The following is a 26,329-nucleotide window of genomic DNA, read 5'->3' on the forward strand; positions in this document are numbered from 1 at the left end:
AATTGTATGTATATATATATATATTTTTGCTAGTACATGTATGTATATGTATATTTATAATATATATATTATATATATCATATATGCATTAAAAATATTTTGTTTTACAGCTTTTTTATTTTTTTATTTTTATTTTATTTTCTTTTTTATAACTAGTCTAAAAATACCGACATCCGTAATATTTGTATGATATTTTTAAAACGTTGTCTATTGGCTGGGTGGTACTTATTTATTTTAATAAATAAGGACAATGAAACATAATTATCTTCTTATGAGAAAATAAGAAAAATGTTTATACAATATGTATACTTGAATGTATATAATCTTATAAGTATTTTGTATATATATTTATATATGTATAATATATAAAATATAAGCTGTTTTTTTAGAAAAAAATAGGTATAATACGCACGCATGTATGTATAAACATAAATATATATATATATTTATATATATATATGTATATACGTTCTTGTATGCGTTTTTGTTTTTTTTTATTTGTTTATACCATTAACCCCATATTTAAAAAAAAAAAAACAGTTGTTTAAAAAGCATGCATAACTCACCAAAAACTGAAATAATAAAAAGCAATTTTAATTTTTTTGGGTCATTTTATTCCAAGTATGCAAAAAAAAAAAACAGTCATAACAACAGAAATAACAGCAATAACAGTAGCAACAGCAGTAACAGCAATACCAGAAATAATAGCAATAACAGCAATAATGACAGTTATAATAATGATCTAACTACGAATGAGAAATCAACGGCAAATGAAAATTTGCAAAACAGAAAGCACCTTTTTGGATCGAGTAAAAAAAAAGATCTCACAATCTATGATAATGAATTGTATGCAGAGAATGATGAACAAGACTTAGACTCAAACAGCAACAACAATAATAAAAATAATAGCAGTAATAAAAATAATAGAAGTAATAAAAATAATAGTAATAAAAATAATAGTAATAAAAATAATAGTATTAATAAAAATAATAGTAATAAAATTAATAGCAATAGTAATAATAGCAATAGTAATAATAGCAATAGTAATAATAATCATAATGGTAATAGTAACAGTAACAACAACAGTAATAGTAACAATAATAATAGCAATAGAAACTGTTATAACTGTGTGAAATTATTTTATGACAATAATGCACTGTTTGAAAGTGACCTAAAAAATGGTAGCAGCTTATTAGATAAGAACTATTTTACATTATCACGGTCATCTATATTACCAGCAGAGGAATATTTAACTTGTTCAAGAAACCAAAAAATGGATGAAAGAATATACGACAATGATGAATACATGAATAATTTAAATAACACTTTTCATGATACCTCAACGCAAAATAAAAATATAGATAATGTTTCTAATTTACTAGACTCCTTTCATAATTTAGAATATAATGATGATTATGACACCTTTGACATATTTGGCATAAATAAGCCTTTGTCAAAAAAGGAAAATTTCACAACGTTTGGAGGTAAAGGGGGGGAATGTACCGTTGAGTATAAACAAGGGGAGGGAGAAAAGGGAGAAGCAAAAGAAGTGGTAAAAGAGGTGGCAAAGGAAGAGGCAAGAGAAGAAGAAGATGGATGGGGAAAAAGAAGAAAAAAAAAAATAGGTCAGTCTCAAGAAAGAGAAGGAGAAGGGCAGAGAAATGAAATGATAAAAGATCCAAAAGGAGAGAAAAAAGGAAAGGAAAAACACATAGAAGGAAAAGAAAATATGGAAGAGGAAGATTTAGAAGGGAAAGAAAAAGTAGAAGAAAAATTTGGAAAAAATTTTGGTAAAAAAGAAAAGGAAGAAGGTAATATTGAAAAAGCCACATATGATGAAAACATGTTTTACTATGAGAAATTCTTATTAAAAAATTTTTTTTCGAAAATTTCAAAATTTATATCAACTAATGATGAAGGAGTAGGAGAGGGTGAGGGAAAGGGAGAAAAGGAAGGGAAAGGGGAAGCAGAAGGAGAAGAACAAAAAGGAAAAGAAAATGAGGACACATTTATAAATTTCAACAATCGACATGAAAGCCTGAATTCGTACAATTCTCCTTACGAGATAAAGGAATATTTCGACAGTAAAATAATTAGCAGCAATCGAAACTATCACAAAAACAGAGACAACTGTGACAGCCACGACAACCAGGGAAATCAGAATATGCGCAACATTCGAAAGATGTTAAAAAATCCTACTGATAGATATAGAAGTAGCGCAAGGGAAAGATACGACAAATGGGAAAACTACTCTGTTATAACAAATAAATCCAAATACGAGGCAAATGCTAAATATAGGAAGAATGATTACTTGATAAATGGACAACATGATAGAGATGATAAAAATGCCCCTCTCCAAAGAAAGAATATGCAAAAAGTAAATAATAAAAAATATCCAGAGGAAAGTAAAAGCGACCAGAACTCTGTTAGAAGCTATTCATATATGAAAAGTATAGACAAAACGAATGAAGATTCGTTTAGCAATTTTGGTATCAAGAATGTTTTACCAAGGAGCTATCGAGTTTTACCTAAGGGAGAGGGTTACGGGGGGGTAGGAGTGGACGATGATAGGGGGGTTGGTAGAGGTGGCAGAGATGTTGACAATGACAGAGATATGGGTGATGGTATTGGAAAGATACTGAACAATGGTAGTCCGAGAGGTATCCACAGTGTGAACCCAAGGAAGGATCGAAGAAGGGGAGCTACAAACAGTTCAAATAAAAGAGATTATTATTTAGACGACCATATAAATGACAAGGAAAAGTTTAGAAAACATATGAAATATTTTTCAAATGATAATTATTATTTAAATAATGTAGGTACTTCTGATATTTGTCGTAATAAAGAATACATGCAGAAATGTTATTCAATGTTACACACCATACCAAAAATGGAAAAAGAAAATGTATGTGTTAGTGATGACAATTATGATAGTAATAGTGTACCACCATTAAAGAAAAACAATTTAGATATAGAAAACTCTTTGTTCAATGAGAAAGATATCATAAGAGTTTGTGCTACTAACAGTTCTGTCATGTTATCAAAAAGAAATTATTTTCATAACAAATTAAATTATGACAATACTGAATCGTGTAAAATAGGCATTAAGAAAGGGAAGAACTGTGTTAATTATTCATTTACAAAAAATTGTATTTTTAATGACGAGTTAAATAATACTATTAATAAAAGCAGGCATAAGAGAAGCCCAGAATGTTCAGAGGAGTTTATATATAATACTGGAGGAAGTAAACACAGCAACCACTGTATTAGCGACATTTACCATGATAATAGTCGTAACAATATGAGCGACAATAAAATAGGAGGTAGTAAAATAAATGGTAGTATTAACGGAGGGGGTAGTACTGACAGTCCACATTTAAATAATATTATGATTAAAAAGAGAACATTTAAAAGGAAGTGTGACGAAATGTGCAAGATAAGTAAGAAATATGACCTTTTCCATGATTATAGCTTATTTAACAGCGATAAGCAAATTTATGATTACAATAAGGAACTAAATATAATGAACGGAAGGAACTCGGAATGCACGTGTTATGATTCGGGAAATGATAAGTTAAAGAAAAGTGTTTTTAAGAGCCTATATAGGGAAAAAGGTAATCATGAGCATTTATATGAAAATGGGGATGTTGATGCGGATGTTGACGCGGATGTTGATGCGGATGTTGATGTTGATGCGGAAGTTGATGTTGATGCGGAAGTTGATGCGGATGAGGAGATAAATGAACAAGTGAATGAAGATGTACCATTTTTATTTCCAAGTTATAATCGCTCTAATATTCCAAAATTTCAAAAAAATAGAAGAAAATATTTTAACATTTTTAATAACACTTCCTTTGATTACAATAGTGACGACAACTTGGACTACAGTGCGGACTTTAGTCTTAACCACAATAACGACTATGATTGGAAGCATTTATTTAATCGACGTTACAACAAAGATCGTCGTTACCTGTATAGCAATGAAATGAAGTTAAAGAGAAATTTTTCGGACTGTAGGAAAAATATCGAAGAAGAACACGTACCAGTTATGCGAAATTTGGAAAAGACAAAATTTAAAAATATGTCCCAAGGAAAAAACAATATTTGGAATAAATTTTTTAAAAAAGAGAGCAGAAATATTGGGAAAAATAATTATGAAAATGTTAGAAGAAAGGATTTTTATCAAAATAGCTTAATGAGTACTTATTTTGACACAAAATTAAAAGATAATAATATAAATGGGAAAAAATCATCAATTTTAACGGACCACAATGTGAATCTCTTCAAGGGTACGTTTAGGTCCTTGCCAAATATTAACAGTTTGAATGAGCACATTTGGAATAACAAATACAGTGGTCACAACGACAGTGCAAATAACGACAGTGCAAACAACGACAGTGCAAACAACGACAGTGCAAACAACGACAGTGCAAACAACGACAGTGCAAACAACGACAGTGCAAACAACGACAGTGCAAATAACTACAGTGCAAATAACTACAGTGCAAATAACGACAACAGTAATAATAATAACACTGACGCGCATTACTACCGCAGTAAACACAAATCCGGGGAATTGTTTAGCTTAAAGAATGTGCGCGATGATTTCAGTTATCATCGCTACAACAACATTCCGAGTTCTCCCACGGGTATACCGTCTTCATCATCTTCAGCTGCTGCCGTTACCAGAATGGGAAATGCTACAAGTGATTGCCATATGATGAGTAGGCAGAAAGTAAGTGTATGTAAAAAAATAGAAATAGTTAAAAAAAATGAAGTAAATTCAAAAAGAAAATTAATTGATCATTTGCGCACCAATGTATTATTAAACAAATATTTCCAGCAGTTTAACAACTCTGTTTTTCAAAATAATGATAATAATATCAGCAACAGTACTGGAAGTAATATCGGAAATAATATTATTAGTCGTACTACCAATAATATGGGCAATCGTGTTAGCTATCGTACTACCAATAACGCGGGAAATCGTATTGGCAGTAGTGCAAGCAGTAACGCGAGCAGTAATGCGAGCATAAATAAAGTTTTCAACAATTACAATAGTAGCAATTATAGTAGTAAAAATTTTCGTGAGTCACCGTCTAAGTTTTATGGCTTCGACAAAATGAGTAAAATTAGAAATTTAAAAACGCAAAACGAAATAATCAATTTTCATGAAGTAGAAAAAAATAATTCAACAATGCTGGGTTTATTACCATTGGAAAAAAAAAATAGAAAATTTTCGGATAGGAATAATGTGGTCAGTTGGAGGAACTGCAATAATAACAATGGCATTATTAGCGGAAATATATGTAACGATGGTGGAAACATATGTAAGGGAAAAATGAATGAAAATAAATACATAATTTACAAAAAATTAAATAATGGAAATAAAAACAAAAAATTTATGAATAATATTATCGACCTGGATGATTTATATGGAAAAAATGGTGCACTTTATGAACAGTCGTCAGATTATGATAGAAAGAAGGAAAAAATGATGAAAAATAAAAATGCTATATTAAATTTTTACAACGAAATAGGAAATAGGGATAGAAGTGTTAACCCTATATTATCTTTAGAAAAAAAAAAGGATGATCAAATGGTTAGTTATATAATAGATGTGGAAAAAGCTTATGAAAATAAATATTTACTATATGATGACGATAATTGCGCTATAAACAGAAGAAACAATTTTAATTTAAACGGTGCTATGAACAGTAATATGCGTATTAATATGAACAGTAGTGTAAAAAACAGTGTAAACAATCATATTAATAGTAGTATAAACAAATGTATAAACAGTTGCGTAAATAACAATATAAATAGTACTATTTGTAATAATATAAATAGTGATAGCATTAGCTGCGTGCATTTGGAAAAGAGGAAAAATGAAAAAAAAAAATTTAACGTTGTCCATGATTTAAATAGAGGAGGTAGAGGTGAACATATCATGTATAATGACCACAAAAGGATGATAGAAAATTACAAAGAGAGCACTTTTAAAGCGCATGCGCAAAATTTATCATCAACCTCCCTTAAGTACAAAAAGGTCAATAAGTTTTACATTCAAGAAAGGAGGATGAACAGCAATATTGCACAAAGATGCCCTAATAAAAATATAAAAAAAAGTACTATGTTTTACAAGTATGATATTCACCATAGGAATGATGTACGTGATGATATAAGCGATGACGAAAGTTTAAGCGGGAGTATAAACGCGAGTGATGACCGAAGCAGTGACGACGGCAGAGATGGAAAAAAATGCTTCCCACAATATAAGTATCTTAAGTGTAATGATGCACTAGGAAAGAAGAATACGCATGGAAATTTATTGCATTGCAGTAAAAAGAAAATAGAAGAAATGAGTGATAAAGAAAATGAGTATTATATGTATAATAAATATAATTTTTCTGCAAAAAAAAATAAAAATAACAAATACAATTACAGTTATAATTACAGTGATAACACTCTTTGTAATAAAAATGAATTAGAAAAAATATCACAAATTGAAAATATTATATCCAAAAAAATGAAATTGGGAAAAATATCAGGAGCGCAAAGAGGGAATAGTAAGAAGCGTACTACGTCTACTACTAATAATAATAACGACGACGATGATGATAGTAATAACAATATTAATAACAATAATGATAACATTAAAAGCTATAACAGTAATAGGAATAGGAATAATTATAATGGTAATAACTACAGTAATAACTATGGTAATAACTACGGTAATAATCACAGTAATAACTACAGTAATAACTACAGTAATAACTACAGTTGTGATAACAATAATAATAGTAATAATAACAATGAAGATGATGAAAGTGACATTTATAACAATATTGAATTTGATCGAATTAAAGTACATAATATTCTTGCCGGTACAATAAACCTAGAAAATAAAGATGAGAGTATAATTAATAATATACTAGAATTAGAAAGACGAAAATATACTATCAATTGTATTATGGAAAAATTAAGAAGAAGAGAAAACGATATAGAATATATTAGTGATATAGAAAAAGAAATAAAAAATAAAATGAATGCTAATATTTATGATTTATATTCAGATAAGACAACATATAATATATATAACACCAAAATGTGTGTAAACTATTTCCTTGAGGAGAAAATGCATTCCCAGGAAAACAAAGAATTTATTAAAAATTTTTTCGTTGAAAAAAAAAATACAAAAAATATTTATTTTATGCAAGTATTTAAAAAAAACAAAAATAAAGATAAAAAAAATGGAAAGAAGAAAAATCTTTGTTTTCCAAATGGGAAAGATCACACAAATAATGGAATAGAAGAAAATGCTAGCAGTAAGGAAAAAGCGGAGGAGGAACAAATCGGCACAGCAAAACAGCAGCAAAATGGCGGCAAATCAGATAGGCAACAAAATAATGGTATATCAGAGGAGGAAAAGTTATCATTATCAGCTGCTTCCTCATCCTGTTCCGCCGCGGTTAATCAGCTCTTGGAGGTGGAAGGGGAATCATATAAGGAAAACACAATAGTAGGGAAAAAAGAAGCAAAAGAGGCAAAAGAACTGGGAGAAAGCGAAAAAATTGGTGACACAGAAGATATTACTAGTAATACTCGTGAAGGGAAAGAAATAGATGGAGGAAAATATAACAGTGAGAACAAAATGAACTATTTTAATTATAAAATAAATTTCATAAAGCACAAATTTTATATTTTTGAAAAAGACGAAAACAAAAAGGAAGATAGTAACAACTTAATTTCGAATATAAATGACCAAGTGGAAAAAAACACAGACGAAAATCTGGACCTCTTAGTGGATGACAGTGTTAATAATTTTTCCCAAAATGAAAAATGCTTAAAGGAGCAAAATGAAGAAATAAAGGTAACATATACAGGGGAGGAGGAAGCGGAATGGAAGGGAACATGTCAGAAGGTCGAACAAGAGAGGAAACAATTGGGGGAGGAAATGACGAATGTACATAGTAATCTTGCAAAGATAGGACAAGGAGGGGTAGGAGAAGGAGTGAGAGAAGGTGGTAGCAATTATGAGGAGCTTGACTATGAAGATGAACAATATAACCTAATTGAAGATGTAATAGGAATTGATAAAGAACTAGATGAGAAGAAAAGGGATACAGATCCAAGTTCAGAATTTGAAGAACAGGATATGAATGAGGATATTGTAGAAGCAAATGGGGGAAATTTGAAAATTTTTGGAAAATTGAGAAATTTGGAAAAATTAGAAAATATAGAAAATGATAAGCATAAATTCGTACATTTCCCTATGCAAGAACACATATATGCAGTAAGGAAAAATGAAGAAAGTTATATTCATATGGGAGATGAAGATGAGGAGGATGACATTGATGAATATGACGATGAGGATGATGACGAGGATGAGGAGGAAGAAGAGGATGAGGAGGAGGAAGAGGAAGACGAAGAAGACGAAGAGAAAAACGAAAACGGAAACAAAAACGAAGATGATAATGATAATGAAAAGGAGATTAAAATAAACAAAGAGACGGTAAAACAAGAAATAGTAAATGTGGAGGGGCAACAAAATGGTGTTGCCGTTGATGTTGAGGAAGGGACGAAACCCAAAGAGCAAAAGAATATTTTTACTGAAGAAAAACAGTTAACTGTGAAGAAGGAATGTGAAGAAGGAAATGAAGATAACGTTGTAGCAAAAGGGAAAGAAGTTAAAGGTATAGAAAATAATGTATACAGTTGTATTGACTGTGATGAAGTGGAAATAGAAAAGCAGGAGCAGAAGCAGGAACAGAAACAGAAAAAAAAGAACGGTGAGGACGATATGAAAGAAGAAGATAAAGAACAAAAGAAGATTGAAGAAGTTATTGAAATTTTTGAGGAGGAACAAAATCAAAAAAAAGGAAATTTCAAAATAAAAGTTGAGGACGAATTTGAAGAAGTAATCGAAAAGAGGAGTTGCACAAAATATAAAGACAAACACACTAATAGAATTAAGAATTATTACAATTATGAAGATTTAAAAAAGGAGTATGAAGAAAAGCAATATAGTAACAATACTAATAATAATAGTAGAGGTAGTATTATACGCTGTAAAAAAGAAGAGTGTTATGAAGAAGATGACGATATAGAGGAGGTTTATAATAATTATAAACATTTTTTTGAAAAGAATAATTTTAAAAAGGATCTAATACATCGAAGTAATGATAGAAGTAGTAACAATAATAACAATGGAAATAGTAACCAGAGTATCAGTATTAATAATAATAATACTTTCTTCACACAGAAGGAAAGCTTCGGTAAAAATACTACATGTACGCCTAGCAGCTCGTTGGGAAATATTAACGGAAAAAATATATTAATAAAAGATATGCTACATGAGAATAATCAATATGTACATGATTACTGTGATATAGAAGACAGTTTGAAGTACAAAATGTTAGGACAAAAACAAAAATATAGAATTGAAAAAATAAAAAAAAAAATAAAAAAAAACAAAAAGTTAACAAAAGAAGACTTTAAAGTTTTATCCGAATTATTACATCATAAATTTTTACTAAATGAAATAAATGCAATTGGTAATTATCAAGTTAGTTATAAAAACTATTTTGATATATTAGAATTAGAAGAATATAAATTAAGGAAGGATATATTAAATATGTATTGTGAATGTTTATCCATTGGATTGACAACACAAGAAAAGGAATTCTTAACTGAGTTTCAACTCCTTATGCCTGATGTAAATATCATGGACGACAAAAATATATTGTATATTTTGCGACACTCGAAGAATGAAAAAAAATGCGTCTTCAAATATTTTTTGGAAAAAAAGGATAAACTGTAATATTTGCGCATAAATCGATGAGCAAGCGTTTGCAAGGTAAGCGGCAACGGGGAAAAATATCGCACATATGAATGACCAAAAATTATGTGGTCATATCTGCTAGCATGTATGTATATATATGTATATGCATATTTTTGTATTTGCACTTGTTCCCACTTTGCTGATATTAATTGGTTAGGGGAGGTGCAAAAATAAATTTATAAAAAAAAAAAAAAGGGATTGGACACATGAATAAATGAAGTTGCAACTTGAAACAATTTTATAAGTAAAACTTTTTTACTGTGCATATTTTTTTACAAGTTAGAAAAGAGTAAAGTTGAAGCGCTAAAAGGCGATATATAACTTAACAGCGTTACAAAAATGACATGTATGGGTGTTAAAAACTGCTTTAACTTAGCGCTAAAGGAAAAAATATATATCCCAGGATAAATGATATGTATATACATACGTACATGCACATATATATATACATGCAAAAACATACAGAGAATGCGCCCGTTTAATACTCGTACAAACTACACTTTTGAGAAAGAAATGTGTATAAATGCACATTAATGAATTCTTATGAAGTATTGCTATTAATGAATAGCATATATATTTTTTGTATGACATAAATGAAGATGTAAAACATTATTATTGTGTCATGAAAAAATGTGGAAAAATATATATATATATATATATACCCCAAATTATTTCATGTACCAGTTTTATATAAAATTGTATCTCAGAAGGAGCTTTTTTTAAAATAATGCTTCCCTCTATTTACCCATCTGGCTGCCTATTTATATGTCTTTGTGCCTATGTTTATGTCTGTCTATGTCTCTGACTATGTGTCTATGGCTATTTATTATTATTTTTTTTTTTTTGTCAAGGACTTATTTTATACTCAGCATTTTTATACTTTTATCAAGTAAACGTTTTATATGTGGTTATCTTATGCCCCCCAAAAATAAAATATAATAAAACAAAATAAGTAATATGTTAACTATTAAATATTTTTCATCAGAGTTTTCATTTCCAAGTTTAATTGGTATTATTGTGTATATCATTTATATACCCATACATATGTACATACGCATGAACTTATATATATAAATAAATATATATATATTTCATATATACATTATATGTATACCAACAAACGCATAACTCTTTCCCATTATATTGTTTTATTATTTAAATTATACCATTTTTTTTTGTTCGTAAATTTTTTTCAAATAACTTACATGTAATGAGGTTATAAAGAAGTGTATGAGGAATTCTTTTTCTTCTTTTTTATATGTTAAAAATCGTAAAAATGCGAATACGTATATACATATATGTATACGTAAATAAATTGAAACTATATAAACACCTTATCAAAATGAAAACCGTAACCCACAAAATTTTCTTCTATCATTAAAATTTAAGAGAACAAAAATTATAACTACGAAACATCCTTTCTTACAATATTGCCTTTTAACAAAGACGCATTTATATATAATAGTGTACATGAAAAAATAAAACGTATGGGAGGAATAACGCACGAGGAAAATAAAATGTACGATACAGCTTCGATATTAAAGTACACATAATAAATATATATATATATATATGTATATACATATATTTTTTTTTTTCAGGTTTTTGAAATCCAAAAGTAATAATACGACATTTGCATTAATACGGCCTTCTACTTTAAAGCACCTATATTATTATTATGCACTGCAGAGAATATGGCGATTTCAAAAAATACGTGTTGTTATAGCTTATTTTGCGTATTCAACGTAATTCTATATTTTTCTTTATTTTTTTCTTATTTTCTTATGTATTTTCTTTCATATTTTCTATATTTTCTATATTTTCTATTTTTTCTTTTTTTACTTTCTTTTTTTTTTTTTGTTTTTTTTATTCCTACCCATTTTAAAACTTTCTTCTCAATAATGAAAAATTAACCTGTAAATAGGATATTTAATATAAATAAAAAACTACTCTGCATGGTCAATTTAAATGTATTTTATTTTATAAAAAAAAAAAAAAAATTTCAGTTCAATTAAACAAAATGTAGATAAAAAAATATTGGTAACTGATGCAGATTAAGTTAAATTGCAATAGGATATATATTTATATATATATATGAACATACGTGATATTATAAACATGTATGGATAATTAATAACATGGTATAACTATACATTTCAAACTTTTAACTAAAGTTAAAATTTTTGCATGCCATTTTCAAAACATTATTATAACGTTTTTTTTAGTAAAATATTATTTAAAAAATTGGGAATGTACGAATAAATATATATATGTATATATTTATATATTATATATATGTATTTATATGTATGAATATAAGTTTTTGCATATTATATGTGCACAAAAATACCACGAATCTACCATTTATTTTATAATTTAGCGAGTTATACAAAAAATTAGTGGCAATTTTTTGCTGCTCTTTTGAGAGTTCCCTTGTATTGCTGTATATATATATTTTTTTAATGTTTATAGCCATTAGTTTGGAGTCTTTTTTTTTTCATTTTTTGTTTTTTTTTGCTCAGCTTACATTTACGCCCCATTTGAAGCAATCGTAAAATTATTTTTGACTTTATTAGCTGCTTCCCCATTTCCCAGTTTTACCTTACATTGTGTATACTTATTTTATCAAATCTAATGCTAATCGTTATTGAGTATGTTTTTGCCTCCTCCTTTTATTTTTTTGCGCTTAGTACTTGTTTATTTTAGCTTATTTTACTTTTGTTTAAGTGAAGATTTTGAAAAAATCGAGTATGCACAGGACGTGACAAAAATAAAATACTATGATTTCACAAAACATATTGACAAAACATATTTATATAAATATGTAGGAAAACCGATATTACAGGAATTGACTATAACAGTTAAAGTGTTGAAAAATAATGGTGAAGATAAAATATTATTTTTTCCAAAAAAAAAAAGTTTTATGAAAATATCAGGAGACTGGGCTGATTATCCAAAAGAGAATGATGAAATGGTATGTTTAGCTTTTGTATATAAGAAAGATTTAATAAAAAAAGAAACATTAAAATGTCCAGAAAATACTTTTTCCTCAGGAAGTACTTATAAAGTTTGTTATAAAGAAAATAATTATAGCATAAGAAATTTATTTTTATATTTTGAATTATCACAGAGTTATTTGGAAAAGCTATTTCTATTATTTAATATACCTGTCGTAGTTAATACAGACAATTCTGTAGTATATTATACGAATAATAAAAAGAAATCAAAAGATGAAAAACCTTTATTAGATTTACACGTTTGTTATAAATCTAATGAAGAACTAGTATCCTATTTAGGAAAAGTTATATTTAATTCCTACCCTATAGATATCGAAAGAAATGTAAATAAATATGATATCATATATACACAATCTTTTTTAACATCCAACTGGGAATATAATATGTATATTAAAGGCGAATATATAACATCGTACAATCGACTAGTGTTTATTAAAATTCCTCGAGATTATGACGATAAAGTAAAATTAAAATGCCCAGCATTTTGGAATTATGCTATAATGGGAGCAGGAGGTTTAAACAAGATAAAGAAAAAGGACAAAACGAATTTAACACAAAATAAAGTACATTATTTTTTTTCGAATTATTATGATGATACTTCATCCAAGTATTATATTCCATTTATAAAAAGTGATGATTTGCAAACGAATGAAAATTATTTAATTTGTTTATATTCTGATGAAAACGATTTCGAGGGAATGGATATTGTAAATGTTCATTTTTATATCAACACAACAGATTCAATCATTTTAATTTTTTTGATAATTTTTGTTATTGTTTTTCTTCCTCTCCTTTTTTCAATGACCTATCTCTGTGTACTTTTCAAAATGAACGCCTTAAAGATCAAAATGCATAAATTACAACTTCTAAATAGAAAAGATGAAATTGAAGATAGATTAAAAAGGGAGTTACGCTTGGATCAATACGAGTGTATTTAGTTTGGGGATCCATAATTCCCGTCATCCATGCAATTAGTGATGCGCTAGTGCTATTTTATTTTAAATAAGGGGAGGGTTGTGTGTACCTATTAAAATATAAGCCTTGCACACAAAAAAAATGCATCCCAAAAAACTGTTAATCTTTATGTCATCATGTTATGATCCAAAAATTTCGACCACTCACTGCGTTTTATTTTTATGCTCATTATTTTTTGCTGCTTATTTTGTTGTTTTTTTTACTTTATAATATTCCTTTTTAATTTTTGAATTAGCCGTTTATTTTTTTATTTTTTTTCCCATTATGATTAAAGAATAACAAATTTAATGCCCCCAATTCACAGTTCTATAAATATATGTATATATGTATGTATGTATAAATGTATGTATGTATGTATAAATGTATGTATGTATAAATGTTTGTATGTATGTATGTATGTATGTATAAATGTATGTGTGTATAAATGTATGTGTGTATATATATTATTATGTACGTGCGCACACACCATTAGCACATTTGCTCCTTACTTTTTGCCTTTTAATGTTTATAATTAATGTCGCTTTTCACTTTTTAATTTTTACCATTTACTTCTTAGTTTTTACTATTTACTTCTTAATTTTTACCTTTTTTTTTATTTTTTTTTAAATTAATATGGGCAATTTTACTTTTTAATTTTGTTCACGTTTTCATTGATGTGCATTTAAAAAGGTGTTAACATGTGGATATCGTTGTTTGTTTAATTTGTACAATATTGTGTATATGTTTATATGTATATATATATATATATATATATATTTTTTTTTTTTTTTTTTCTCGCTTTTCTCACTTTTATTTGCCATTGTTTCGTTAATTTATTTTTCCCCTTTTTTAATAAAATTTTCTCTTAAAAAAATTAACACGCGAATTGAACATTTTACAATGTAAATAAAGCATTTTGTTTGAAGAAAATGAAAAGCACATGTGCGCGTATATATGCACACAAACGTTCTCACACATGTATATATATATTCATATATACGCATATATATATATACACATATGCACACTTGTGTGCGTTGTTGTGCAAACATGCAACCAGGTTATAGCAGTATAAGAACAAAGAGTAAAAGGCATAAGATGAGTAAAAGTGACACAGACTAAGTATATAGAACGAGAGCACGTAACCTGGTGAGTTACAACATATAAAATGAAATGGGCATATTTCCCTATCTACTGTTTTTTCGTGTGTTCTCTTTTTTTTAACATTCAATATATATAGAGTCTGAAGTGTCCAAATAGTCATCTAACGAAACCTCATTTATAGACATATATTTGAACTTATCATATTGCACATTTATTATTTCTCCTATAATCGATGAATTTTTATATCCTATATTTTTTAAATCTTGTAAAATTTTATTTGCTTCTTCTCTTTCTACAATAGCCATTAGGCCCCCACTTGTTTGAGGATCAAAGAGAACACCATACTTATCATTTAGTAAAGCTTCTTCTAAATTTATAATATTATTACATAAGTAATGATTCTTCTTATACATGGATGAGTATATGTTATTTTCGATGCAATCCTGGACACCTTCAGCAATTATGATATTGCTTAGTTTTATTTTTGCGCCAATGAAATTGATGGGCTTACTATTTTTGCTGTTTTTGCCGTTTTTGCCGTTCTGGTCATTTCTGCAGTTTTTGTCATTTTCTTTGTATTTTCCCCTTATTTTGGCCTCGCCATTTTCCTTTCCATTTGTCAATGTGTTTATCCCTGTGTTGCTGTCTTCTACTGCCACTGCTCCTACCCTAGTTTCACCCATGTCCACATCATTCCTTCTCTCCTCATGATTCTTAAACAACCCATTATTTAACACATCAGGCACTCTATTACTTAAATAAAAATCCCTTCTTGAGCACTTAATCATTTCGTTTAGATGTCCTAAAATACCAAAGCCTGTTACATCTGTACAAGCTTTAACATTATTCTTTAAAAAATACAAACCGCCCTTCTTATTTGATATTAACATTTCATCAAGACAATTATAGACCCATCTAGCTTTTGCTTTTTTACATAAATGTGCAGCCATAATAAATCCAAATCCAAACATCTTTGTTGTAATTATTACATCCCCTGCATTTATATTTCTACTTCCTTTAGGTAAAAACAAGTAATTTTCCTTTAGCATTTCCTGTTTTTTAAACATGTTTAACGCTACTTCATCTGCATTTTCATAATTATTTTCTTGTCCACTTACTTTGTTATCATCTGTGTCGTTTATCATGGCATGCTGATACTTTGCGTCCTCCTTATCTTTCACAATTTTATGACTTTCACTAACTTTTTGCATTTGTTCCTTTTTTGCTCCTATATATTCCATTATGTTATCGCCTCTTTGCATTATCTTCTTTTTTATTTTTCCTGTGACTGCTAAACCTACATAATTTTCATTACCCGCACATGTATGGCCACCACTCAACACACATTTCTCTTCTTTTAATTTCTGACAACACCCTGTTAATATATTTTCTAATCTTTGCTGTAATTTTATTTCTATATTGTCCTTTACAATTAAGACACATAATGCACAAATACCAATACCACCCATGCTATATATATCTGATAAACAATGAATCGCTATTATTTCCCCTAAAATATATTCATCATCAATAAAAGATTTAAAAAAATCAATGGTCTGAACAATTGCTGGACTGTTTTCACCTCTTTTCGATTTACTGTGGACAAATATGCAACAGTCATCACAACCTTCAACTCCCAGATATACATTTGATGAATTATATATATCTAACAACTTTAACGAATTTGATAAAACATTTGAAGGCACCTTTGAACCGCACCCTCCACACGTGTTCCTATTAATTATTTTGTCAATACTTTCTTTTATATATAAATCTACTTTTTTCTTACTTACACAACTCATTACGTTATAGTTGTTGTTACTGTTCAGGTTATTGCTTTTCTCACCCCTTATATTGTTCTGCTCAACAATTATAACGCTCAAAGAAGAATTATCACTTGAATTTTTTTCTTCTTCCCTTCGGACAATTTTATATGTGGTCCTCTTAGTAGCACTTAGTCTTTTTTCATACTCCTTTTGATAAAACTCGTACATGTACGCTGGTAGCAGTGCGTGTGCATTGTTGCTAGTATTACATATACTACTGTTACTACCGAAAGGATTAACCCTCTTACTGCAAATGATCTTACTGTCACTTTCTATACCGCTTCGGCTGCTTCTTCTACTACAACTTGTGCTACCACCATCATTGGAACTACTGTGGTCCCCCTCATTCTTTTTACCGCTTATTCCTTGTTCCTCTCCTTCAACGGGAAATATACCCTTAAGGATGTGAATATAAATGACTACTTTACTGTAAATATACAAAAGAAGGGTTACGAGCAAAGGTATGGATGTCTCTTCATGCGCACTCATTTTACTTTTATAAAAATATTTATCTATCCTTTTCTTTTTTTCCTTTATTAAATGGACTTTTTTCTGTACAAATTTATTCTTGCATACAAGGTGAAAAAACGCTCTTATAATTTCAACTATCGTGACGTATAAGTAATTTAGTATGTTGTTAAATTCAATGCTAGAGTATAAAGAAATGGTAGCATTTCCTCCATTTTTTTTACTCATGTGGACATTCTTTTTAACATCTTCTATGCTGATATACTTCTTTTTATGAATACTATTATATATATTTAAATAAATAGTGTGGCATACTGTGTACTCATCGTAATTTTTTATTTGATTGAAAAAATATAGCTTATCATCTTTTTCATACTGACAGAATTTATTCATCTGATAGAACTTATTCATCTCACAGAAATTATTCATAACTTTTTCGTTACTTAAATTTAATGTTTTATAACCTGACTTATATACGTAAGATGGGTAGCGCAATTCAGTCATATTAAAACATTCGTCATAATTAACTGTAACTATATCTCCACTCTTACAATCCGTGCATAGTATTACTTTATTTTTGTTTATCTCTTTCACCTCTTTTATACAATCAGTTACTAAAAAATGTTCGCAAAAGTCTATTTTTTCTACATTTGGACTGGAAGAAATATGTATATACATAATTTTTATGAACAGACAGTATTTTTTCATATTTTCAAAAAGTTCAAAGTACAAGCTTTTCCCTAAATCTATGTTATCGCTTATGAGTACTATTGTAAGGAAACATTCTTCCCCATTTTGTTTTTTTAAAAAATCATTTTCATGACAAGTTTCATTCTCTTTAACCGTAGTTTTATTTTCCTCTTCAAATACAACAGATACATTTTCATTCCTGTGGCTTGTACTCCTATAAGATCCATTCAAATTTAAATGTACGATGGTATGATACTTATGAAAAATTTCTTCCACGTATTTATCGTTGTAAGAAAAAAAATTATAAAACCTTTCAACAACTATATTGTCTAAAAAATATTTTTTCCATTTATAATATAACTTTTTATCTGTCCTGTTCATACCATTTGCACTAATTAAAGATAAATACATGACATGTACATAATAAAAAAATAAATTTTTATTTTTGTATGGATATATATTCAAATGAGAATAATCCTTACTAAATAAATATGAACTTTTATAATCAAAGTCACATAATAAAAAATCATAACTTAATTTATTTCGATCCGAACTAAAGGAAATATATTTGTTAATTGAGTCTATATATTCAACCTTTTCATTAATGTAAAGAATATTTCTTTCTTTACAATATTTATATATATCAATGTAACTATCCCTACACTTTTCGATGTTCTGTACATACTTATCTAAAAAGACGAAAACATCTTTACATATTAAAATTATGTTAACTCCTTTTAACTCATTTTTTTCCAAAAATATGTCAATGAAACTTTTACTCCTAATGCCAAATCCTATTATAACAATGTCCATCACCGGGTCAATTTGCTTGCATATCCTCATCTTCAAAAATACGTGGATAAAGCAGCAAATGTTAATGGTTCAAAAGTGTATGCTCTAGTGATACGTATAAATTATCGTACGGGTACAATGTGATAAGCTGCGCAAAATAACAATTACAAAAAAACAAATTGCTGAAATTTAAAATGTATTATGTACGAATACGCGAATATTGCAAGAATGGCAAATGTAATATTTGAAGTAAAGGGGAAAGATAAATAAAATATGGAAAGGGAGCTAAAGGAGGGGCAATGCATGGGAAAAAAAAAGAAAAGAAAAAGCTGCCATATACATATACATATATATATATTATGAATATGTACATGTAGAAGGATTCATTTGAATAATTGTATAATGTAGAAATATCGCAAAAATGCGTATATTTTTAACTATCTCCCTAAAGCGATCATAAATATATGCATATACCTTTATAGATAATCATTTATACTTTTATATATACAAGTATACATACAGGCATGTAAACGCAATCTTTATAATTGTGCTGACTGAAAAAAATTCTTGCGTAAAAACGGTAATTGGCCAATCGTATTTGGCTGAACATGAACGATAAATATTAAAAAAGCTTTAAAAAAAAGCATAAAAAAGGAAAACCATAAACAAAATATACCATAATTAAATTCTTTTAATATAACTACTTGCGCACGCGTTAAGTGTAGCAGCGTTTTAAGCACTTAATTCGACAAAAATTATGAGCATGTAGTGGCATTAATTTTAGGCGAGGCTCCTAAATTGTCGCTTCTCTTGATGTTGCACTTGAATATTTTTTTTTTATTTTTCGTTTTGAGTATTTATTAAAGAACAAACCTTTGAGAGCAATAAAACAACAATGGACTCATAAGGAGAGAAAAAAAAAAGAAAAGAAATATAAAGGTATACGTGTGTACATATAATTATTTACAAATACATGTGGGCACGTATATATATCCATAAAATTTACATTTATACTGATAAAAGAAGAATGTTTCTTTCTTTTTCTTTCTTTCTTTTTTTTTTTTTTTTTTGCTGCAACTGAAAGGCTTGTTTTAAACTTAAAAAAATTGTTTATGCTAACAAATCTTGTGAAGGTACACAATAATTGTTCATACGTATATATGTTTATTTATAAGGTAAATACATATATGTGCAAGCCCATATGGTACACTTTGTAAGAAAAAAAAAAAAAAAAAAATTTCAAAGGGATACCTTCAAACTACAAAAAAATCAAAGTAAAATAAATGACAATGTTGCACAAATAACGCATAATTTTTTAATGCAAAAATTTTGATAAGAAATATACACATCCTGCAGGGTAAAAAATAAATTCAACATGTGAAGCGAATAAATTACAACACTTTGAATAAAAATTCTTGGAGAGACAAAAAAAAAAAAAAAATTCAAGAACTTAACTGATGCTGCACATTGTATTTTATCAGAGTCCTATGAAGTAAGGGAGGAAATTTTTTTTTATTTAAGCACCAGATATACTTGAAATTTTTCAAAAATATGTGCAAAACATCAATAAATCTTTTGCTGTGCAGTTCTTCACACACATTGTCAATAACATATGCCATAAATTTGTACAAGTAATATTGATCTGCGAATTTGTTACAACAATTATGATTATGAAATGCGTTATTAAAGTAAGAAATGTAGGATGAAATTATTTTTTTTATATACATATACAAAACAAATTTTTCATTTTTCTGGTTTATTGAATGTAAACAATTGCTAATGTACGTATAACAAAATATGTTATTTGCGCACTGCTCTTTACAATTATTACTATTACTATCATTATTATTACCACCATCATTACCATTACCATTATCATTATCGTTACCATTACCATTATCATTATCATGATTTATTTTTTGTTTTTCCATCACGTCTTCACGTATTTCCATGTAACACAAATAGCAACAGTTTACTTCTTCCTTAACATGATTTTCTTTTTTTATTTTTCTATTAATTATGCTGTCGAATATATTTGTCTGTATTATTACATTTTCATTAATGCATTTTTTGCTCATATCGTCCAAACGAATATTGTTTTCTTTTTTCTTCTTTACTATAATATTTGGGAAGAAATCATAAATTTTAAAATTTTTCGTAATTTTTATCTTCTTTGGAATGGTAGCGGCATTAGAGGCGCGTTTTCTCTTCACCAAAGTGCAATTTTTCTTTTGAATATTTCTATGTGCACAATTTTCAAATGAAAAAGGAATAGGAGGCTTCCTACCATTAGCTATTTTGTTATTCTTCTCATTATCACCTCTTTGTATGGATGTATTTAAAAAGTAGCTCAAGATATTTCTTATATTTCTAAAGCTGTTAATGTAGCTCTTTTCATCTGGTTTGCAACTAATTCGTACCTTTCTTGTTTTTTTATTTATACTCCTACTTATTGATTTTTTTTTGTTTATGTTTCCACTGTTATTCTTCTTACTGACAATATGGTTCATTAGATTGTTGGGCTTTCTCATCGTTCCTTTTTTAACTTCCTCTCCCCCTTGTTTTCTCTCCTCCGTAATATGGGCATTATCATGACATTTTTTATTTTTCCTTATGATGCTTTCTTTTTTCTCTTCCCCTTTCCTTTCCCCTTTCCCTTGTTCTTTCTTTTCCTCTTCCCTTGCCAACCCATTTACACATCTCGTCCCACTTCCCACCACCTCACTTTCTTGCATACTCACTTTACCCCCTTTAGTGCTCACATTAAAATAGTATAAAATACTTTTCTTACTATGATTACAATGTGTATCGTGATTTATTACATCCGAACAAACAATTTGAACACCTCTTAACTCAGCTAAATTATTTGCTAACACATCAAAACTGTATATAATTTTAAAAAAGTATACAAAAAAACAATTTGTGTAATGACTTAATTTAATTTTAGTACTTATTCTAATAACCTTTCCTCTTCCTAAATATTTGATAGGATTTACATTTTCATTTTCTTCTTTAATGAAAAAATGAACGCTTAAACTTTTCGCCTTGAGGTTTTTTATTTTTAAGCGTATATATAATTGTTTGGTCATAAAATATATAAGATAATAAAAATCATTTATTTTTTGAAATCGAACTCCATAATTTACACTAATATTTATACTTCTTTTTTCATCAAACTTGTCTACATTTTTTTTTTCATTTTTTACCACTTCCATTTTATTACTATCTAATGATGATGAATTTGGTTCCGTGTGAGCAGGAAAGTAATATATATTAAAATAAATAAAATCTCCACTTAAATAATTTAATTTTTTCAAAATCTCTAAGTAATATTCATTCTTTTTATAAAAAAAAAAATATTTACTTATCGGATGTGTAACCCTTTCAAAAAAGGTATTTATGATATCTTCTAAATTATCTTTATTTAATTGAATAAATTTATCAAAAATTAAGTCAACCTCTTTTTCCACTTTTCCCCTAATAGCATTTAAGAAGTAGTTATTTTCTTCCTCAGTATATCGCTCATTTGCCTCATTTGCCTCATTTGCCTCATTTGCCTCATTTGCATTTGATAAAATTTCTTTCCTTTCTTCTTCAAAAAGGATATATTCTTCAAATAATTTTTCAATTCTTGCATAGTTAAGCAACTCGCTTGTGTGCTCATAATTATTCTGCTTGTTATTTGCTTCATCTTCCCCTTCTTCTGATGCTCTTGGCAGAATTTCCACATCTGATATTGCTCCCCCCTGGGTGTCCCCTCCTGGTGTGCTTTTATTAAAAAAGTCGGGATGGAAACCACTGTCGAGATTGTATGCCCACTTCTTCTTCCGCTTCTGCTCCCTCCCAATGAATATGCTCAAGTGATGGTAGAAATCGAAAAAGAGAAAGCGCTTTTTACAAAATTTTAGGGCTTTTCTCGATAAACCCAAGTCACTAGAAATTCCCATGGAGACAGTCAAATTTGTTAAGTTATAAATATCATCAGATATTTGTTTAGAAATAAGAAAAATGTCTTGCTCATTTTCATAAAATAATTGAAGTATAGACTCATCTACAGATAGTACTCGAACATTTTTAGAATAATTTATTAGTACTAATAGAAACAGAAAACTACTCTTTAATATATTTGTAAAATCGTATTTTATAAAATGAATATTATTCTTGTGCACTTTTGTTACTTCTCCTTTTATCATGCCCTTAAAAATTCGATTCTTCTTTCCCCAATAATTTGTAGCACTTATTATTCCATAACTTTCCTCTTTTTTTAAACTATGACATACGCATAAAATTTCGCTCACCAAATTCTCTTTCTTGCAATTCAAAAAATTTGCACTTTTTAGACTTGCATTCAAAAAATAATTATCAAAATCGATGTATAAATAAACGAATTTCCTGCTATCCTTTTCCTTAATATCTTCAAAATTAAAAAATACTCTAGATATGTAATTCCAGTTACCTAAAATGTATAGTCGAGAGTTATAGAAGTAATCGTGTACACTGTCTATGAGTTTTTCCGATGGTATGTTTTCCCTATGAATGGCATGTAGACTATCTTGATGATTGCTCTCACTTTTATTTTTCTCCTCTACATTCATTTCATTTTTGTCTCTCGGTAGAGGATTCATCATGCTTTTGCTACCACCACTACTACTACTACTACCATAGTTTCTTCTCTTTTTTAAAGCAATGTCGAAAAAAAAATGAATTATATCATTTTCCCAAACATTTTGTATATTTATATTTAGCTCACTTTTGTGTTTAATCCATTTGATTTCTTCCTCACTTAAATGATCTAATATTTTATATGTTTTGCAAAATTCTTCAAAATTGTTTTTATTTATATGTAAATTTGCGGACACGTTTGTAAAAACATTTTCCTTCAATTCTTTGTCTAGATAATATTTCTGTAACCTTTTAAAATATTCAGTGGAGTTGTATACGATGTACTTTTTTAAATTTTCATAGTTCATTTGCATATTTAATATTTGTAAATGTTTGTTATTTTGCACATAATTATTTCTTGTCTTTTTAAGCTCGTTGCTCAGTATTCCTACGGTTGTGCCGCTTGAAGTTATGGCGCTTGAAGCTACGCCACTTGCAACTGTTCCACGTGCAGTTATGCCACTATCGAGTGTGTCCTTTCCCGAATAAATAATAACATGATTGCTCGCACTAGTCCAACTGTTCACTGAACTATCACAGTTAACGCTACTTTTACACTTAGAATAGCCATTCATTTCGTTATACTGATGCACATAATTATCATCAATTAGCCGTTCTTTACATATTGAATCTATCGTACTGCTGCTCCTCTCGCAAGGGGTCGAAGAGGGACTACTGCTTTGCGTCTGTTCCGTTTGTTCCTTTTGACCTTGCGCAGTTATGTGTTCACTGCATTGGTTTTTTTCTTCCCCTATTTGCACTTTCCTCTCATTGCTCCTCCTACCCTTAAATGAAAAATACTCTGTTATTTGATGCGAATTATAACGCAATAGGGACGGTATGTACGACTGCTCAGGCAAACGGGCCCTAAAAGTAACACAATCGAATATATATTTGTCTACAACTATAAACACTTTGGACCTTTTCACTGCCTTTTTATAGTCCATATATTTTTTAGAACCTAGTGCCATGTTGTTACTGATGATATGTGTGACCTTACTTGTTAATGCATTATGTATAATTCCTCCATTTTGTACTATTAAAATTTCTAACTGCTCTTTTTTGTTAATATAAGAAGCATGTATATTTCGTTTACAAGAAGAAACGTCTTGATAACTTTTCATAAAATTATCAAAATTGTTGTTACATGTATTACTATTTATTGTATTTGTTTCGTTATATGTGCTTTTAATAGGTGTCTTATTCATTATTTCCTCCTCCTTATTCGTGTTATTCTTTTTATATATACTCCAATAATATATTTTTTCATGATCGCTTTTCTCATAGTCATAACAAGTGCTTGATCTATCCTGACTCTTCATAGGAGTACAATATCTATCAATAGTTTTGTCATTAGCATCATTTATATAAAAATTTGATTCATTAGAATAATCTGTTTGTTTTTGTTCACTCGGATGGATTACCGTCTCTTGCATGCTACTCATATCATCACATAACTCTAATGATGATGATGAGTTATATAGAGAAAATAAACTTACAAAATCATCAATGTAAAAATTACAGTTCATAAATAACAATGAACCTTTTTTTGTACTGTCATAACTTTCGCCTATTTCTGCATTATATTTTTTGTTATAGGATAAGGGGATTTTCTCCTCTTTTTTCATCATATATTTTTTAAAACTCCTCGAACCGCCATATTCGATGTCCATTTTTGAGGGTACCCGGGGGCCATTTTACCAAAAAACGAAACGGAACAAAACCAGAGTAAACTAGAGTAAACTAAACTAAAAGAAATAGTAGTCACCAAGTTGGAAACTTGTGTATATACGTACTAATCATATGCATACGAACGTATGCAAAGAAGGGGAAAAAAACGAAGAAACGAAAGAGTGAAAGAGTGAAAGAGTGAAAAAACGAATGAGCGAAGCAACTAAAAAAAAAAAAAACAGCCAGAATACTATATTTCTTATCATGTTACATGTTTATATAAATAAAAATGAAAAAAACTAAATGGTCTTCATTTTGTCATAAATTTGAGAGAAAAAAAAAAAAGTAAATTTAGCCTTATTAAAAAAAAAAAAATTAGCAGAATTTTATTACAAAAAAAATTATTTTAAAATAACAAATATAACATTTAACATGCTAGTTAAAATGATATATAAAATGACAGAAATAATATGCCATATTAAAAAAAAAAGAAAAAAAAAAAAATTTTCAAGGACTATATATAATTTTTTTATATTTTAATTAACGAATATATGGGGAATTTTTGTTTTTTTCCCCTCTTAAAAAAAAAAGGTTTGCTCTTAACGTTGCATAAATAAATGTTGCTGCTGCCTATGCGATGTTTATATATAAAATAATACATGATCATTTATCACGATTGTCCCTTACATAATGTACAATTTAATTTGTATAAATATTACGTATGTATAAAATGTAAAGGAAAAACAAATTTCTTTCTAGAAAGGTCGAATATTTTGCGCAATATAACATAGTAATGTATATGGCGTAGTAATATTTATGGCGCAGTAATATATATGGCGCAGTAATATATATGGCGCAGTAATATATAATTGGAAAAAAGGAATCACGAGTATGTGCATGGCATTAACATTTGATAAAAAAAATTATTAAAATATTGCTAGATGAAATAAGTAGCACCATTTGTTTGTGTAAAAAAGGTGTGATTTCTTGGTATTACGAAGTTGTAAGGAGTTATTTTTTCATTTTACTGTTCCAAAATGTGTACATATATATACATATATATATATATAAATTTATATGTATATTTTTAACAATTTTGATATATAAAATTTTACTTTAATATAACTTCGCATATAGAAGTAAAATTCCTTTTCATTTTTTTTAGAAAGATATGTTAAAAAACATATACTATTTTATACTATATTATTTTTCATTTTTATTTTTTTTACTTTTTATTTTTTTTTATTTTTATCGTTAAACTTACTCTACCACGTATTGCACGTAAACTTTTTTTGTTGTTA

At 28.3% G+C, this 26,329-nt stretch overlaps 4 protein-coding genes across 4 annotated transcripts; 2 read left to right on the top strand and 2 right to left on the bottom strand.

Annotated features, from left to right (window-relative positions):
* Positions 1 to 553: 553 nt before the first annotated feature.
* Positions 554 to 9,823, top strand: MKS88_001891 (uncharacterized protein; the record flags this gene model as incomplete). The annotated part of the gene is made up of 1 exon (XM_067214858.1): positions 554 to 9,823. One exon carries the CDS (start codon positions 554 to 556, stop codon positions 9,821 to 9,823), a length of 9,270 nt encoding a protein of 3,089 aa, XP_067074194.1.
* Positions 9,824 to 11,331: 1,508 nt separating this feature from the next.
* MKS88_001892 (uncharacterized protein) lies at positions 11,332 to 13,799 on the top strand (the record flags this gene model as incomplete). The annotated part of the gene is made up of 2 exons (XM_067214859.1): positions 11,332 to 11,387; positions 12,551 to 13,799. 2 exons carry the CDS (start codon positions 11,332 to 11,334, stop codon positions 13,797 to 13,799), a joined length of 1,305 nt encoding a protein of 434 aa, XP_067074195.1.
* A 1,236-nt stretch (positions 13,800 to 15,035) lies between these two features.
* MKS88_001893 (selenide water dikinase) lies at positions 15,036 to 18,746 on the bottom strand (the record flags this gene model as incomplete). Its single annotated transcript, XM_067214860.1, has 1 exon — positions 15,036 to 18,746. The coding sequence occupies one exon, from the start codon at positions 18,744 to 18,746 to the stop codon at positions 15,036 to 15,038; it is 3,711 nt and encodes a 1,236-aa protein (XP_067074196.1).
* A 1,391-nt stretch (positions 18,747 to 20,137) lies between these two features.
* On the bottom strand, positions 20,138 to 25,030 carry MKS88_001894 (DNA repair protein REV1; the record flags this gene model as incomplete). Its single annotated transcript, XM_067214861.1, has 1 exon — positions 20,138 to 25,030. One exon carries the CDS (start codon positions 25,028 to 25,030, stop codon positions 20,138 to 20,140), a length of 4,893 nt encoding a protein of 1,630 aa, XP_067074197.1.
* Positions 25,031 to 26,329: the final 1,299 nt, after the last annotated feature.

Source organism: Plasmodium brasilianum, chromosome 7 (genome assembly GCF_023973825.1).
Source record: "Plasmodium brasilianum strain Bolivian I chromosome 7, whole genome shotgun sequence".
Lineage (NCBI taxonomy): Eukaryota > Apicomplexa > Aconoidasida > Haemosporida > Plasmodiidae > Plasmodium > Plasmodium brasilianum.